We start from the raw sequence: 18,943 nt of genomic DNA on the forward strand, positions 1-18,943 counted from the left end.
GGAGCCCAATCCCTGGATCCTATTGTACAAAAACTCAGTCAGTTATCCCTATGGTGCTGTGGCGTATTCAAAGCTCCTGAAGACCATTAGAGAGGAAGAGGTTCTGATGGAGGCCAAGGCCAGGAAGGCCAAAGTTCAAGGTGGGACACGGCCCCGTGCTCCCTCTTGTGTTACCCAAGCTAGCGGTTTCCAACAGAGAGGGGTGCCTGAGGCGCAGGCCATGGCTACCATTGATGGTATAGTGCAGACTCTATCCCAGCTGGCTCAGGCCCAAGCCATATTTCAATGGTCCTTCTGTGAGGTCCAAAAGACCGTGGGACAGGTTATGGAGGCTCACATCGCCATGCAGAAGATCATGTCAGAGATGGGACCAACAGTGTTGGCCATGTCAGCCGGAAGAGAGGAATGTAGTATTGGACACGTAGAGTAAAGAAGGAATGAATGTGGTAGTGATCATTCCGGAAGTGATCATAATGAAGGCTCTGCAGTGCAATGTCTTAGTTTAAGTCTGTAACAACCAGGGGTGGACTGACAACTCATGGGGCCCCCGGGCAATAGGGGATCATGGGGCCCCTGTGTCCTTGCCCAAACTCAAAAAAGCCTATGAAAATGGTACTAGCGGCATCTCATGGGGCCCCCTACTGACCCCTGGCCCTCGGGCAGTGCCCGAGTTTCCAAATGGTCAGTCCGCCCCGGTAACAACACAGCAGACCCCATAACCTTGACGCATGGTCTCTTGGGGCAAGTACATATGGCCACCCCAGTCAGTACACCCGATAAATCCAGTACAACCTTGCGATTAAAAAAAAAAAAGTTATAATCCTATACCCAGAGTTGATCCAGAGGAAGGCAAAAAACCCAGCAAAGCATGATCCAATTTGCTCCTACAGAGGAAACAAATCTTTCCTGATCCCCTGAGGCAATTGGATATTCCGTGGATAAACTTTAACTGTAAATGTTAGTATCCAGTTATATTCTGTGTATCAAGGTAAGAATCCACAACTTTTTTGAAGCAATCTACTGAGCCAGCCAGAACCAACTCTTGAGGGAGTCTATTCCACATTTTCACAGCTCTTACTGTGAAGAAACTTTTCTGTATTTGGAGATTAAATCTCTTTTCCTCCAGTCATAAAGAGTGCCCCCTTGTCCTCTGTGATGACCTCCTAAATGAATAACTGATGTATTTATACATCTATTTATACATGTTGATCATATCCCCCTTTAATCTCCTCTTCTCAAGAGAGAATAAATTAAATTCCTTTAATCTTTTCTCATAGCTGATCTCCTCTATGCCTCTTATCAGTTTGGTTTCCCTTCTCTGTACTTTCTCCAGTTCCCCAATATTCTTTTTGTGAATTGTTGCCCAAAACTGAACTGCATATTCCAGATGAGGTATTACTAATGATTTGTCCAGGGGTAAGATGAAGCAAAACATGAAATAAATCAAAAATAATTATACACAAATCATAATAAATTCTGTGGTTATAAAATAAATGTCCAAAACCACCAAAATGAAAAAAATTATAAAATTTGTGTCCAAATACAAAAAGGGATGAAACCAAGAAGGATCTGGGAGTTCTGGTAGATCAGTAGTTTAATAATGACATGCAATGCCAAGTTGCGGTTTCTAATGCAAGCAAAATCCTCTCTTGCATTAGGAGGTATAGACTCCAGAGAGAGAGATATCATATTACCCCTTAAACAAAAACAACCTGCGCCACAAGAACTATGTGGAAAATTTGAAAGTGAATGCTGCTGTACCTTGATAAGAATCAAAAAGATTGATAAAAATCAGTGAAACAATAAAATAGCGCAAAACATGAAATAAATCAAAAATAATTATACACAAATCATAATAAATTCTGTGGTTATAAAATAAATGTCCAAAACCACCAAAATGAAAAAAATTATAAAATTTGTGTCCAAATACAAAAAGTGATGAAACCAAAAACAAAGAAAAATGTCCCCTTTAAACATGCAAATAGTGCTCCAAAAAAATTAACCACTTGAGCTCCTGAGGATTTACCCCCCTTAATGACCAGGCCTTTTTTTGCTGTTTGGCGCTGCACTAATTCAAATGATAATTGCACGGTCATGCAATGCTGTACCCAAACAAAATTTACGTCCTTTTTTTCACACAAATAGAGCTTTCTTTTGATGGTATTTTATCATCTGTGTGCTTTTTATTTTTTGCGCTATAAACAAAAAATCACAAAAATTTTGAAAAAAACAATATTTTCTACTTTCAGCTATAAAAAATATATCATAAACTCAAAGTTTGTCATAAATTTAAGCCAAAATGTATTCTGCTACATGTTTTTGGTAAAAAAAATCCAGTGCATTAGCGGGCAAACTGGCGCTATATGGGAGGGTCGCTAACACTATCGGAAGTCACCAGTGACACTAATACAGTGATCAGTAAAAATCTGTTCACTGTAATCAATGACACTGGTGACAGGGCAGTGAAGGGGTTAACTGGGGTGGGGGGCGATCAAGGAGTTAAATGGGATTACTGGTGTACTGGCGGGCAAACTGGCGCTATCTGGGAGGGGCGCTAACACTATTGGAAGTCGCCAGCGACACTGATACAGTGATCAGTAAAAATCTGTTCACTGATCAATGACACTGGTGACAGGGCAGTGAAGGGGTTCACTCGGGGGGCGATCAAGGGGTTAGACGGGATTACTGGTGTATTAGCGGGAAATCTGGCGCTATCTGGGAGGGGCGCTAACACTATCGGAAGTCGCCAGTGACAGTGATACAGTGATCAGTAAAAATTGGTTCACTGATCAGTGACACTGGTGACAGGGCAGTGAAGGGGTTAACTGGGGGGGGGATCAAGGGGTTAAACGGGATTACTGGTGTACTGGCGAGCAATCTGGCGCTATCTGGGAGGGGCGCTAACACTATCGGAAGTTGCCAGCGACACTGATACAGGGATCAGTAAAAATCGGTTCACTGATCAGTGACACTGGTGACAGGGCAGTGAAGGGGTTAACTGGGGGGGGGATTAAGGGGTTAAACGGGATTACTGGTGTACTGGCGGGCAAACTGACGCTATCTGGGAGGGGCGCTAACACTATCGGAAGTCGCCAGCGACACTGATACAGTAATCAGTAAAAATCGATTCACTGATCAGTGACACTGGTGACAGGGCAGTGAAGGGGTTAACTGGGGGGGGGGCGATCAGGGGGTTAAATGTGTCCTAGTGGTGTTCTAACTGTGGGTATGTGCTGTTTTACTCACTGTTAGTATGTCTTCTTCTCTGTCTGGAACGGAATGTGTCCAGGCAGAGAAGAATGACATCATATCCTGTCCTGTGTAAATGTCAACACAGGACAGGATAGGACAGGGACCGATCATCTGATTTCAGCCAGACATCACTGGCTGAAATCTAATGATTGATCCCTCCGGGATCGAATGGTGTCACCCGCGGGTCGGCGGGAGCGTGCGCGCGCGCCCCCTGCCGGCGAAAACGTCGGGAGCGCGGAACCCGTTTTAAAACGTGGTTTTGCGCCCCGGTGCCGCCCTGCACACGTATATATACCGTGGCGGCAAGAGGTTAAGGATAAGTGTAATACAGAGAAAAGACTCCACGGATCCACACCTTCCTGTAAATATTGATGTATTCCGCACTCACCAAAGATAAGAATAAATTGCACTTTATGGATACAATATTATCCTCCAATTCCCAGGGAGAATTTCCTCTCCATAGCCTCCTCCATATACAAGAGCTTCTTTACATCCAACTTCAAAAGGGATTTCCCCTCATAACGATGTGTTATATAGGAAGACAAAGGAGAACCAATAGTGCAATATTGCAAAGACTTTTAATTGAATAAAATAGTGCTCAATCTACTCACATTATAACTTAAAGTTGCCAATTGACAAAATTCTCCAAAACAGACTTCCTAGTGTAAAACGAATTCCAGAAAGTAAATCAACTGGCAGCACTGAGTAAGAGATCAGCTCTAAGCATGTGCAAGATGACCCTGGAATGCACTGAACAGCGTGCGCTCCACTCACCCGGATATGACGTCACACTTCTAACATAGGAAACCGGAAGTACGTCTGTCTGACACGTTTCGCCCCTCCTCCAGGGCGTTATCAAGGACCTAGACCTCCGGTTCCTCATCACTTGTATACTACACTGGTGTGCCTCCCACCTAAGAATTAACCAATCAGGATTACTTATGGTAAATCGGGGATAAATAAGGAAATATCCAACCTTCCCACAATACCAAATAGTCATTAATAAGCTGCCAGTATGTTTTCCTATTGGGTCCCCTTTCATAATAAACAATAAAATTAAATCAACAATGTGTAATAAACAAAATAAAACCAACACAAATCTCTATGACATAGAACCTATGCAAACATATTGTTCACACACCACGAATGTAGCCAAAGATGATGAATGTATCCTTAATAATAATTAATAAAAATTCAATAATAATATTTATCAGTATAAAAACATAACACATAGAAATATATACATAATACGTGTAAATATAAAAATAAGAACATACTACATTTAAATATAAAAACAACTCAATAAACAAATTTGAATATACCCCATAGTTTTATTTATTCCCCTAAAAAGATAATGTACCCATCCATCCATATAAATGGGGACAATAAAAAACTACCAATCAGATAAAGAACAATTTAAATCAATTTCAACATTGAGTCCTTTAGGGGTCAATGTTTTTAATGACAGAATCCATTTCATTTCATTTTTTGGAGATTCATCTGGTCAAATTACCCCCACGCTAGTGAGGTTCCACCCTATCAATCCCACAAAATCGCAAGACAGACGGATCCTTATTGTGGAACTTCCTAAAATGATTGGATAAACTGTGATGTTTGGACCCCTTTTTTATATTTCTAATGTGTTCTCCCAGTCTAGTAGACAATTTTCTAGTAGTTCTCCCCACATACCGTAAGTGACACAAGCACTCTAAAAGGTAAGTTACATGGGTACTTCCACAAGATAAAAAATTTACAAATATTAAACATTTCCTGACTGCTCTGCGACTGAAATTGTGTAAATGTTTTTGTATTAGGGTCCCCTTTCATATTCCTACAGGCTAAACATCTACCGCATTTTAAAACACCCACCTGATCAAGAAAGGTCACCCTTTTTAAAGGTGGGTCCGGAACATTTTTTACAAGTTTGGTTCGTAGGGTGGGTGGTCTTTTATAAATGAATCAAGGTCCCTTGGGTAACATTTTACCTAGTATACCATCTTGTAATAAAACGGCCAGTGCTTCCTAATAATTCCCTCCATGACTTTATATTGCCTAGAGAAACCCGTGATGAAGGCTAAGTCGAATCTATCCACTTTCTTATCCCTCTTCATCAATAATTCCTCTCTGTTCATATTCCTCACCTGTTCCCTGATCTTATTAAGGCTATGTGTCTTATACCCCTTTTCATCAAATCTCTGCATTAGAACATTTGATCCTCAAAATCAACCTCATTGTCACAGTTCCGCTTCAGTCTTTCAAACTGACTTTTAAGGATAGCCTTCAACCATCTCTGATGATGACAACTGTGTGTAGGAATGTAACCATTCCTATTCACTTTTTTAAAATGAGTTCTTGTACAAAGTTTAACCCCCTGTTTGAAAATGGTTATATCTAAAAAATCAATAGACTGAGTGCTTAGATTTGCAGTGAATGAGATGTTATATTGATTAGTCCCCATACTTCTAATGAATTCCTACTTTCCTTCCCATACAATGTAGATGTCATCTATGAACAGGGGCAGACTGACAATTTGGAAGGGGCAGTAGGGGGCCCCATGAAATGCCCCTGGTACCTTTTTCATAGGCAAGGACACAGGGGCCCCATGATCCCCTATTGCCCGGGGGCCCCGTGAGTTGTCAGTTCGCCCCTGTCTATGAACATTCTATACAATTTAAGCTCTGATCTCCAATTGTTAAATACCGATTCATGTTCCCATTTACTCATAGACACATAGCAACAGAGGGTGCATATTTAGCACCCATTGCAACACCGGTTTTCTGCCTGTAAAATTTGCTATTGTGCCAAAAAAAATTATCGCTCTTAGCCAAATCCAGGGTTTGCAATAAGAATGCTCTCCGTCTATTATTAAGTAAATTATTTTTTCCCAAAGACCACTCAACCGCCTCTAGGGCGTCTTTATGTCTAATATTCGTATATAATAAATTGACATCTATGCTTGCCAACACACAATTAGCACCAACCTCAACTCCTTTGAGAATAATAGAGCACTGCTATCTCTACGATAGGCCGGAAACTCTTGTACTAGAGGTTGCAAAAATTTGTCAAGATATTCACCCACTTTCGCAAAAAGGGAGTCTACCCCACTGACTATAGGCCTCCCTGGCGGTTTAGCCACATCTTTATGAATTTTTGGCAATTGATAAATTACTGGAGTAATTGAAGCATCGGGAACCAGATACCTGCTCTCTTTTTTTTATTAAGAAATCCTTCTTTTTCACCTAAATTTACTAGTTCTTTCAACTTTGCTTTATACTTATTAGTGGGGTTTCCTTTAAGCACCTCATAGGTCTCTATATCCCCTACCAACTTATTCAATTCCTCATAATAGTCCTTCTTACTCATAAAGACCACTCCACCCCCTTTATCAGCTGGCCTGATTACAATGTCTTTGTTCCTCTCAAGTTGTTTTGAACCTTGTATTAGATCTTTCTTTGGTCTCACATGAAGAATAATAAGGGATTCAAGATCATGCTCGGCCATTTTATTGAAAGTGTCTACACAACAATTATTACTAATCTTGGGATTAAAAATTGATTTATTTCTTAAATTCGTGTGTACATAGGGACCATCATCCCTAACTCTACAATTAACTTTTTATCCCAATAATTTCTAATGTTGAGTTTTCTAATAAACTTCGGAAAACCCACATATATTTCCAATCTGTCTAATTGTTCATCCGGGACAAATTTAAGTCCCAAAGAGAACACCCTAAGTTCCTCCTCGGTGAACTGATGCTCACTGAGGTTGAAAATGCCTTGATTTAGATCTCCCTTTTTCTTTTTCCTCTTCCCCCCCCCTCTGCACTTGCTTCTTCTCTTTCCATGTTTTTCATGTATGGACCTGTATGTGCCATAGGCAAATCTGGTCTCCATCCCCCCTTCCTCTCCATGGGGGAAAATTAAGGTCCCCCCCTTCCCCTACTTTGGGGGCCACCCCTTCCCCTCCATGGTGGTGGTCCATACGCTCGTCTTATAAAATCTCCTCCCTGAGGGTGTGGGTAAGTTCGTGATGGGGATTGTTGCCAACCTCTCGAGGGGCCAAACCTGTTATTAGTGGATACAGCATACTGTGGGGTTCTTCCCTGATTATTCCCTCCCCCTTATACATCATAGGTGATTTTTCCTTCCTCTTGGGGATCTGAATTTGAGTATCCTTTTTAGTCTGAGATGAGGGTGTCTGTGGATAATCCTTATCAGTATCCCTCTCTTCTGCGGATGCCCTAGAATCAGTATTGCCTTTAATAATTTCTTCCTGCCATTTATACACCATGTTATGTTTGTAATCCTGTATGTGTCTACAGTATTTTTTGGTTTTCTTTTTTTTGCGTATCCTCATCTACCTTCTTGATGTATTCTTGTAGATGTTGCATTTTTTCTTTATAATCATTGGTGTCGGCAAAAGGAACCATTTTTTCTTTTAACACGTGGATTTTTTCATCCAGGAATTTTAATTTATTTTTTTCTCCTCGTAATAATAAGTTCCAAGAGCTTTTTTTCCACATGGTTAAAGAAGGAAAACCATTCCTCATCTAGTTCTTTCCCAATAAGACTATCATTTGGCGCTACTTCCCATCTAGTGTGTTCCTCAGGTGTCTAAAACGCATTTCACCCCTCCTCCAGGGCATTATCAAAGACCTAGACCTTCAGTTCCTCATCACTTATATACTACACTGGCGTGCCTCCCACCTAAGAATTAACCAATCAGGAGTACTTATGGTAAATCGGGGATAAATAGGGAAATATCCAACGTGGCCTGTAGGAATATGAAAGGGGACCCTAATACAAAAAAATTTACACAATTTCAGTCGCAGAGTAGTGGGAAGTGTTTAATATTTGTAAATTTTTATCTTGTGGATCTGTATGTAAACAACCAGATCTCTCTCCTATCAGCATAGACATGTATCTCTGCACAGCACTGCCACACCTGTGTCAGCTATATACAAAGATACCTAAACAAGCTGCTCTGTTGGGCCATCTGCAGAGCCAAGGACCAATGGAGCTGGTGTGTATTGATTTCTTGTGTCTGGAACCCCATTCTAGTGGACAGGGGAATGTCCTAGTTGTGACAGATTTCACTAGATACACTCAAGCATTCTCTACAAAGAACCAGCAAGCATCCATTGTGGCAAAAATATTAGTAGAAAAGTTCTTTGTGCACTGTGGGCTTATGCAGAGAATCCACTCAGACCAGGGTAGAGACTTTGTAAGCAAACAGATTAAGGAATTACTGACCTTGTTAGGCATCAAGATGTCCAGAACCACTCCTTATTGCCGTCAAGGTGATCCTCAACCAGAACGATTTAGTAGGATACTTCTGAACATGCTGGGCACTCTGGCAGTGGAGAAGAAGCAACAGTGGAGTCAACACATTGCTCAAGTAGTGCATGTCTATAACAGTACTGAGAATGATGCCACAGGCTTTTCCCCCTATCATCTGATGTTCGGGTGAGAGACTAAGTTGCCCATGGACTTGGTCTTTGGCACTGCCCATGATCACTTGACTCCCTCGTCACATCAGGGATATATAGAGAGACTGAAATATTGGTTAGAGACCGCTTATGAAGAAGCCAGGTGGGCCTCCCAGCTAGCAGAACAGGGGAATAAACAATGTTATGATTCCAAGGTGAAGTTACCGGACTTGCAACCAGGAGATCGGGTGCTATTATGAAACCTTGGGATTCCAGGGAAACACAAAATTGCAGTGCACTGCAAATCTCTGCCGTTTATCATCTATCAGAAGTTACCAGACCTACCTGTGTATCAGATCCGCCCAGAGGGGAAGAAAGGTCCCATTAAATTCTGGTACGGTAATCACCTCTTGCCTTTATCTGATGCTGTGCAGGTCCTAATACTGACAATTGATCCTTCTGTTGTGGGAACTTGGCCACGCACACTTCCCCTATCTACTTCTTAGCCTATCCCAGCTCCAGAAGAGGAAGATGAGGTAGAAATTGGAATAGATCAAACTCCTATCTGCTATATAAGACAGTCTTCTGGCACCCACCCCTGCCTCCAGTCCAACTGCCCCTTCGACCAATTTCCAGTCAGAAATTCCATTTTCTGCAGAAACAATCCTTGCATGACTTGCTGAGTCTACTTCTTCACCAGATTTCAACATTACAGACCTTTTCCTTCCTGAATTTGAAATTGACTCTCCAAGGGGTTCTCAAACAAGGTTTGCAACTGAAGAGGCTGCTGAATTCATAAACCCTGGGGAGCATGCTACTATGGAAGAGGGAGAAAGTGTGTTCCCTCAGGAGGAACTTGGAGAAGGGAGATAAGAGCACCCAAAACACTGACTTATGACGTGTTGGGGTAAAGCTCTGAATAAGCCTTCCATTCCATCCAAAGAATTCTAGAAGCTCTTATTCATATCTTGTTGGAGCAGATCCAAGAATCTGTAAACACCTCTGGTGACACCATCCCTAAGATGGTTTCTGCAGTTATTGCTTTACTTCTTGGACAATCAGCATCTCCTAACCCTGAGTGGGAGTTGTTAATACAGCAGTTGTTGAGTAATTATGCATACTTGCCAATTGTTGTCCATCCTGATTAATGTGGTTAATTTCTTTATCCAATGTAAATATGTTATGCCAAACGTTGTCAGTTTGTTTCCTTGTTCTTTAGGGGACCAAGGACTGTGAGTGGGGGGAGTGTGTAACACCCTGCTATAAATTTCTAATTGGAAATAGACAACCTTATGGACTTTACATGCACCACAAACAGTGATTCATAAAATGTAACACTTTATTGAACATACACAGAATAGTACATACACATATAAAACAAAAATATACTCTAACCCTGCAACATATAAAAATATAATGAATGCCGATTCACCCTGCTATAAATGTCTAATGCAGGATGTTGAAGCCAACACAAGATGGCAGTGTTCTGCAGAACAATAGCAGCCACATATTGATGAATAGCCATCTGGAACTTGTACAGTATGCTGGATTGGAGGACTTTACTGAAGAACAGTGCACTGGGAAACTACATTTCCCAGAGGAGCTTGCGTGTGGGTGGGGGCAGATAAATATGAAAGTCCGAGAGACTGAGAAGGAAGTGTGACGGGAGAGATCAAGAGAGGAGGAAGTGTGCTGAAGGCTGGAGTGCTGAACCAGGTTGCAGAGCCAGAGTTGGAGAGAGGGAGGAAGAGCGGAAAAAAAGATTTCTGATTGTCAGTCTAGCCACGCTGCCCAGCGAGCCAATCTGTTAGCAGGAGACCAGACGGACACCAAAACAGGATCAGAGAATCTGTGGGGGCCCCCATCTGCAGAGAAAGATGGACTGCTGCAATCTGCCAGACATCATTGATCAGATGAGAGAGTCCCATACACCCGCTGATTAAGTGAACACTGACAGTTTCGTCACATCAGCTGTCTACCTGCACATAGTTGTGGACGTTGCACATAGTTGCCCCAGTTGCGGCCTAGTTCTCCCAGCTACCATCGTTGAGATACATTTGCATTACAGTCTCATCATCCAAGCTGATCGCAGGACACAGCTGCTGGCCAGATTACAGCAGTCCCTACTGAAACAACAATTTACCCTTCCAAGCAGAACGGGATTTCTACTACTGTTGCCTTTGGCCCTTGACACCCAGAGAAAATTGTTCTTGCTTCATAGACACGTATGCCAATTGTTACACCTCACTATTTAAAATCTGCCTTTATTTAGTGCCTTAAAGGAGACCTTGCACTAATTCACTACCATCAAAAGGAGAGATACTAAATATTTCCCTTTTCCCTCATTATCCTTTGTATTATCATCCTGAGGAACTACACCCTAGTTCAACTTCATACTAACTAGGCCCCAACAAGTGCAGAAGACTCCATAGTATTCTTAAAGGGACATTGGTGAATTATAAACAAGAGCTCCCTACACTTCAAATCTAATCCTTGCCATCAGGTTCTGTGGACCCACAGTGAGCTTACCTGTTTCTTGATAATTTTCTCGCTCATTGGGGATTCAACAGTCCCCTCAGATTGAATGCATTAAATTATTTTTTAAAGCAGGGCTGCTAACAGTTACTGGTATTTTACTGTGGATGCTGTCACTTTTACTCAAGACAGACAAGAGTGATCTTATTTGCAGCGTATGCCAATGCTATTTTGTTCTTTCTGATCAAGCTACTTTTAAATTCAATATAAACTTTATATTGGTTTACACTAACCTGTGTGTAAGTCAATTTTACAGTAGTGACTTATTTTGCTCATCAGGGTATGGTGGTGTCAGCAGAGGTTGGGTTTTCAAAAGGAGGTCCAAATTGACAGGAAACCCAAAAATTACTAAGCAACCCTTAAAGGGTTAGTACTACAAATGTGTTTGTTGTTTTAATTGAAAAAAAAAAAACCCTGAAGGTTTACAATCGCTTTTTTTTTGTATTGACACCAGTGTTGGGGGTTATTATTGCACTCACACCAATGCTGGGTGTTATTGTACTCCAGTTATTACACTGCAGTGTGCATTGCGATACACTTAAAAAAATACACTGAGTTATGAAAATGTGCTGCTATTGTGTGGCCCCTCTGGAGATGTCGGGGGCCACACTTGAGGCTCTCTATAATTTTCCAGTTGACCACCACTAATTTAGAGGTTGCATGAAATGTTTATTTGGTATAACACATTCTGCAGTTAGCTAGCACATTTATTATAGAATTCTATACATCAGACCCAAAACGTGGGACAGCTAAGAAGGAAAAAGAAGGCATTTGGTACCAAGAGTGGTACTGTCTCTTCATATGAGGGACAGTTCTGAGCTATGATAATCTCAAGATAATAATCACTCCTTGAATTTTCCACTGACAAAACGTAGTGAAAACAATTTTTTTTGCCTTGCTGCACTTAACTGTTATCCTCTCTTTTTTATAGACTGAAAAATAATCTTACACAACATACAGTATAAAGCTGTTGTTTTGGGTATAGTGTAGACCCGTAGGGGTTTATTTACCAAAACTGGACAGTGCAAAATCTGGTGCAGCTGTGCACGGTAGCAAATCAGCTTCTGACTTCTAGCTTGTCCAATAAATCTTTGGCAAAACTGGAAGCCGGTTGGTTTCTATGCAGAGCTGCACCAGATTTTGCACGCTCCAGTTTTAGTCAATCAACCCCTTAGGAGGAAGTGTAAAGTGAGGTGAATTCAGCCTATGTTCACTTCAGCTATCCAACATTGTACAGGAAAATGTGAAAAATATGGAGTTTGTTCTTTACATGACTAGATGTTTGAAGTGAACACACCTTACTTAACACTACTAAATCAGACCCACATTCAGTTCACTTGACCATACTGCAGACTTTCATAAATCAGGTTCATTACATGCCAGTAAATAAGCCCTCCTGTGCCCCCAATAACATACAAGAGAGTCATAGGTGCATATGATCTTCATGGGGGCAGGTGTGTGTTTTTGCATTGTTTGAAGTTGCAGCTTCCACTAACTTTCAGAGAGAAAGAGTAGGCAGTAAGTAGTCCCCAAAAAATTCAGTGGAAATAGTACTAGTAGAGGGTGGGCTTGTCCACAGTTGGGCGTCAGATATATCACATCAGATATACTGTAGATCCGCAACAGAAGGCCACAAAGAACCAGTTTTCCCAGTGTCCTCTGTTTTAGATACAGTGGGTTATTGCTCTCTGTATCAGCATGAGGCAGATTTCTCATCACTTTCTGTTATGGGTGATGGGAAATCTATTTTCTCGGGGTCTCAGCAATGCTATTCTGCACCCCCTCTCCTCCACATCCCTATTGCCTTTTTCCAACCAACTTAACCATCACTGATGCCTCATCTCCCAGACTGCTCAACTATCAATGATTCCTGCTTAGGTTCTTCCATCCCACTGCATCCTACCTAATCCTTGTTACCTCCATTGCCATCCTGGTGCTCTGACCTTGACTGCTGATGTCACCCAGAGGCTGGGGCCAGCTTGCACACAGACTTCTCTAGGGCTTTGCTGCTGACATTCCCCATCCTAGTCTTGGAGCATGTGCAGCGCGCTCTCTCCTGTCAGCAACTTGGCCCAAAGCAGCTTGTATGCGGGCCCCGCACCCTGCGTGATGTCAGCAGCCCTGCCTCAGCTTTGCTGCGACAGTTGAGAGAGTGCCATACACACACACTGGAATTTGAATGAGTAAAACCAACCCCACTTGATTCTTGATGCTGGTGTTTAGCTTCCAGTGGGTGGCCTTTCTAGGCAATAAAGCAGGACAAAAAATGTGAAGTTTTCAGCTGGGCAACTAAAGGTGCCCAAATGGCCTACAGACATGAAACTTGTAATAAACATAATTTTAACAAACTGCACAGTGTGTTTTAATCGACAGCTGACACTTGTCTCCATAGGCTATTGTCCTACAAAGGTGAACTTAGCCTTCAGTCCTAAGCATAATAAATACAGTGTATAGGAGAATAAAAAAACAGTAAACATTGTCTTAATAAACATGTAAGCAATGGTAAATGCAAAAATTCTGTTTCACATGTTCAGTTTAGAAGATTATGATGTTTCAGGTTAATAAAAAGCTACACACAAAATATCATCATCTGCCTGCTGAGCCTAATGGGGCATAGAAGGCTCCTCTATATAGTATTTAAGACTACCTTAATATTTCCATCATCATAACATTTATATGTTAAATCCAAGTAGTAATTTAGAAAATGCATAAAGTATATCTCAAGGCAAAACCTTTTTAGTTTCTGATAGAGTGGAGGAGGGTTAGACCCTCTCTCAAATTTTTATTGTAGTTTGTGCCCCCTTTGGGGAGATTCACCTATCTAACTGTGCTGGTGACCAATGTCACCAAAGAAGAAAGTGAGGCCTTATCCAAAGTTTCTGGGTTGTCCCCAGAACAAGAGGTGAGGGTAAATCTTCTAATGGGGACACATGTTCAGTGGACAACTGTCTGAGAAGAGAATTTCCATCACCTTAGGATATTTGGTCTAACTGCCTGTTGGTTCTCTGGGACTCGGCACAAAGTGAAGAGAAAGTTCCTCAGTAGCATACAGACAACAAACAAATATCCTTACCGGGGTTATGTAACTTTCCTACAGATTTCAAAGCTAAAAAATGTTTTGGCTGTAGAGACACACTGATTATGTTTTATAGCTAAACATTATAACAGAAATATTTATCTTTATGCCTATTGTCAATGTCTGTCTGCTTTACTAAGTCTATTTCAGTTCATACCACGAGTTAGAGGTTCCATTCTCGCCACAAAATAAGGCACTCAAGGATGCAAGAGAAGAACAGTGCATTAATCTTGCTGGAGAAGTCCTTTCACCTATTTGTTCTACGTATGTAGCATGTATTGCTGTACATGTATTGTACTGCTATTGTAGTTTCTTCTTGTTTAACATAATTCAAAACTGCATATGACCTAGTAATATTTCTAAATAAACTGCTAAAGTATTTCATATTGTCAGCAGTTCAAAGTGATTGTAAATGCTTGATATGGCATTACTGGCTCTTTCCTCCCCCCTCCGCTGAGTGCCCCTATTGGCACACATAGTGCAGCTCGGCCCCAATCCCTCTTTACTGGCTGTGATTGACAGCAGCAGGAACCAATGTCACCTTCTGCTGTTTCTGAGCCAGTGAAGAGAGAAAGAGCCTGGAGAGCCTCTGCTCTCCTACACATTGCTGGATTGAGATCTGGCTCAGGTAGGAATAAGGGTGGCTTGGCAGGGGAGCTGCCGCAGAAGGGTTTTTTTTTACTTTGCAGAGAATGCACTAAGGTGAAAAACCTGCCTTTACAACTGCTTTAAACTCTATACAAAGACCATAGTCACTGGGACTGAAAGTGGTTGGATAATCCACAATTTTGAGTTGCCATCAGAACAGAAGAGAAATCTTCCAATGGTGACACTGGTGAGCAAATCTCACAGCTGGCAACTGACAACTGTCTAAGAGATTTGTCACTTTGCAGAGAATCCTTCTCACCTACTCTGAAAGTCTACAGGACAGAAAGTGAAGGCAACTGTCCTACAAAACTGGACAAGAATAGCGAAAAAAAACATTTTTATCCTTAAGAGTAAATAGATTGATCTTGCACCTGTTTCATTAAAGTGAGGTGAAGTGAACTGTACATGCTTCATCCATCCAATCATGCAAACCCTACAAAGTGACTGGAAATAAGTACAGTTTCACTTCTCTTTACACCACAGTAATTTATGCCCGAGTTCATATTACTTCACCTGGCTTCACCCTGTTGTAAAGTGGATGTCTAGCCAAACATTTTTTCTTACTTTTGAATAGTGGAAGCGTATTAGAACTCGTCATTATTTAAAGTGTTACTAAATTCAGGACTCAGCATTTACTATATCTGATCTCCCACAGAACGCAGAACATGGAAATGCAAATGTAAATATAAACTGCTAAATACCTTTTCTCATCAGCTGTTTTGTCTTGTGACTTCTATTTGAATTTCTGACTGTTTATCTGTTGTAGATATTTCCTCACTTAATAACTGGTGAAATGTTGTTGTCAGCACAGGAAAAAGAGTAGGTCTCTATAAAAGTCACCTGGATAACAGCAAAATCTGACGGGCAACCTAATATTTTCCGATGCAATCCAAATTTGAAAAGAAAAACATTTTTTGCAGCTTTTTGCCTGGTAAGCGAAGCCTTGGTTCACATATTTGCGATGACCATTTTCAGTGCAGGTGCAATTCTGATGCGAATTGTCAAGTGTAAAAAGGTTGGAAATCGCACAGGACCCTTTTGAAAATCACACTGTGGCTGGACCGCATGTACAGTTAGGTCCATATATATTTGGACACAGGCACAATTTTAGTTTTTTTCAGGTATTTACCAAAACATATTCAAGCTGTAGTTGTATAATGAATATGGGCTGAAAGTGCACATTCTCAGGTTTAATTTGAAGGTATGTACATTCAAATTTGAGGAAGGGTTTAGGAATTACAGCTCTTAAGAGTAGCCATCCCCCCTTTTTCAAGGGACCAAACGTATTTGGACAATTGAATATAATCATAAATAAAATGTTCATTTTTAATATTTTGCTGAGAATCTTTTACTGGCAATGACTGCCTGAAATCTGGAACCCATGGACATTACCAAAGACTGGGTTTCCTCCTTTCTGATGCTTTGCCAGGCTCTAACTGCTGCTGTCTTCAGTTATTCTTTGTTTGTGGGTCTTACTGCCTTTAGTTGTGCCTTCAGCAAGTGAAATGCATGCTCAATTGGGTTAAGATCAGATGATTAACTCAGCCATCGCAGAATATTCCACTTCTTTTCCTTCAAAAGCTCCTTCATTTCTTTTGCAGTGTGTTTTAAATCATTGTCCATCTGTACTCTGAAGGGCCGTCCAATCAACTTTGCTGCATTTAGCTGAATCTGGGCTGACAGTATATCTCAAAACACTTCAGAATTCATCCGGCTGCTTCTGTTACCTCATCAGTAAACACCAATGACCCAGTGCCAGTGGAAGCCATGCATGCCCATGCTATCACGCTGCCTCCACCATGTTTTACAGATGACGTTGTGTGCTTTGGGTCATGAGCTGGTTCAAGCCTTCTCCATGCTTTTTTCTTCCCTTCATTCTGGTACAGATTAATCTAAGTTTCATCTGTCCAAAGAATGCTTTTCCACAACTGGTCTGGCTTTTTTAGATGTTTTTTGGCAAACTCTAATCTGGCTTTTCTATTCTTCGGGCTTATGAATGGTCTGTACCTTGTGGTGAACCCTCTGTATTTGCTCTCATGAAGTCTTCTCTTGATTGTAGACTTTGACAATGATACGTCCACCTCCTGGAGAGTGTCCTTTACTTGTCTGGGTGTTGCGAATGGGTTTTTCTTTACCATAGAGAGGATCCTGCGATCATCCACCACTGTTGTCTTCCGTGGATGTCCATGCCTTTTTATGTTGCTGTGCTCACCAGTGCATTCTTCTTTCCCCAGAATGTACCAAACTGTTGATTTGGCCACTCCTATCATTGCTGCTATTTTTCTGATGGATTTGTTTTGTTTTTGAAGCCTTACAATGGCCTGTTTCACTTGCATGGACAGCTCCTTTGAACGCATGATATAGTTTCACAGCAATAGATTCCAAATGCAAATACCACACTTAGAATCAATTCCAGATCTTTTACCTGCTTAATTGATGAGAAAATAATGGAGTAGCCCACACCTGGCCATGAAACAGCTTTTCAACTGTCCAATAATTTTTGGTATCTTAAAAAAGGGGGCATGGCTACTCTTAAGAGCTATAATTCCTAAACCCTTCCTCCAATTTGGATGTACATACCCTCAAATTAAACGTGAGTGTGTGCACTTTCAGCCCATATCCATTATATAACTACAGTGGGGCAAAAAAGTATTTAGTCAGCCACCAATTGTGCAAGATCTCCCACTTAAAAAGATGAGAGAGGCCTGTAATTGGCATCATAGGTAGACCTCTACTATGAGAGACAAAATGAGAAAAAAAATCCAGACAATCACATTGGCTGATTTGGAAAGAATTTATTTGCAAATTATGGTGGAAAATAAGTATTTGGTCAATATCAAAAGTTCATCTAAATACTTTGTTATATATCCTTTGTTGGCAATGACAGAGGTCAAACATTTCCTGTAAGTCTTCACAAGGTTAGCATACACTGTTGCTGGTATGTTGGCCCATTCCTCCATGCAGATCTCCTCTAGAGCAGTGATGTTTTGGGGCTGTCGCTGGGCAACACGGACTTTCAACTCCCTCCAAAGGTTTTCTATGGAGTTGAGATCTGGAGACTGGCTAGGCCACTCCAGGACCTTGAAATGCTTCTTACGAAGCCACTCCTTCGTTGCCCGGGCGGTATGTTTGGGATCATTGTCATGTTGGAAGACCACGCCATGGTTTATCTTCAATGCCCTTGCTGATGGAAGGAGGTTTGCACTCAAAATCTCACGATACATGGCCCCATTCATTCTGTCCAGTACATGTATCAGTCGTCCTGGTCCCTTTGCGGAGAAACAGCCCCAAACCATGATGTTGCCACCCCCATGCTTCACAGTAGGTATTGTGTTCTTTGGGTGCAACTCAGCATTCTCTCTCCTCCAAACACAACGAGTTGTGTTTCTACCAAACAGTTCTATTTTGGTTTCATCTGACCATATGACATTCTCCCAATCCTCTTCTGGATCATCCAAATGCTCTCTAGCAAACTTCAGACGGGCACGGACATGTACTGGCTTAAGCAGGGGGACACGTCTGGCACTGCAGGATCTGAGCCCCTGGCGGTGTAGTGTGTTACTGACGGTAGCCTTTGTTACGTTGGTCCCAGCTCTCTGCAGGTCATTCACTAGGTCCCCCCGTGTGGTCCTGGGATTTTTGCTCACCGTTCTTGTGACCATTTTGACCCCACGGGGTGAGATCTTGCGTGGAGCCCCAGATCGAGGGAGATTATCAGTGGTCTTGTATGTCTTCCATTTTCTAATTATTGCTCCCACAGTTGATTTTTTCACACCAAGCTGCTTGCCTATTGCAGATTCAGTCTTCCCAGCCTGGTGCAGGTCTACAATTTTGTTTCTGGTGTCCTTCGACAGCTCTTTAGTCTTCACCATAGTGGAGTTTGGAGTGTGACTGTTTGAGGTTGTGGACAGGTGTCTTTTATACTGATAACAAGTTCAAACAGGTGCCATTGATACAGGTAATGAGTGCAGGACAGAGGAGCTTCTTAAAGAAGAATGTACAGG

General features: G+C 41.6%; 1 protein-coding gene across 1 annotated transcript in view; it reads left to right on the plus strand.

The window, feature by feature from the left end:
- Nucleotides 1-18,943, plus strand: part of SHOC1 (shortage in chiasmata 1) — a 250,127-nt gene that overhangs the window by 67,090 nt on the left and 164,094 nt on the right. Inside the window, exons 9-11 of the mRNA XM_089670970.1 lie at nucleotides 74-421; nucleotides 8,254-8,717; nucleotides 9,624-9,787. Coding sequence (XP_089527096.1) covers nucleotides 74-421; nucleotides 8,254-8,717; nucleotides 9,624-9,787 — 976 coding nt within the window. The remainder of the gene's footprint in view (nucleotides 1-73; nucleotides 422-8,253; nucleotides 8,718-9,623; nucleotides 9,788-18,943) is intronic.

The sequence above is a fragment of the Staurois parvus genome, unplaced genomic scaffold (assembly GCF_062004578.1).
Source record: "Staurois parvus isolate SC_StPar_1 unplaced genomic scaffold, SC_StPar_1.0 ptg000096l, whole genome shotgun sequence".
NCBI classification, from domain to species: Eukaryota; Metazoa; Chordata; class Amphibia; order Anura; family Ranidae; genus Staurois; species Staurois parvus.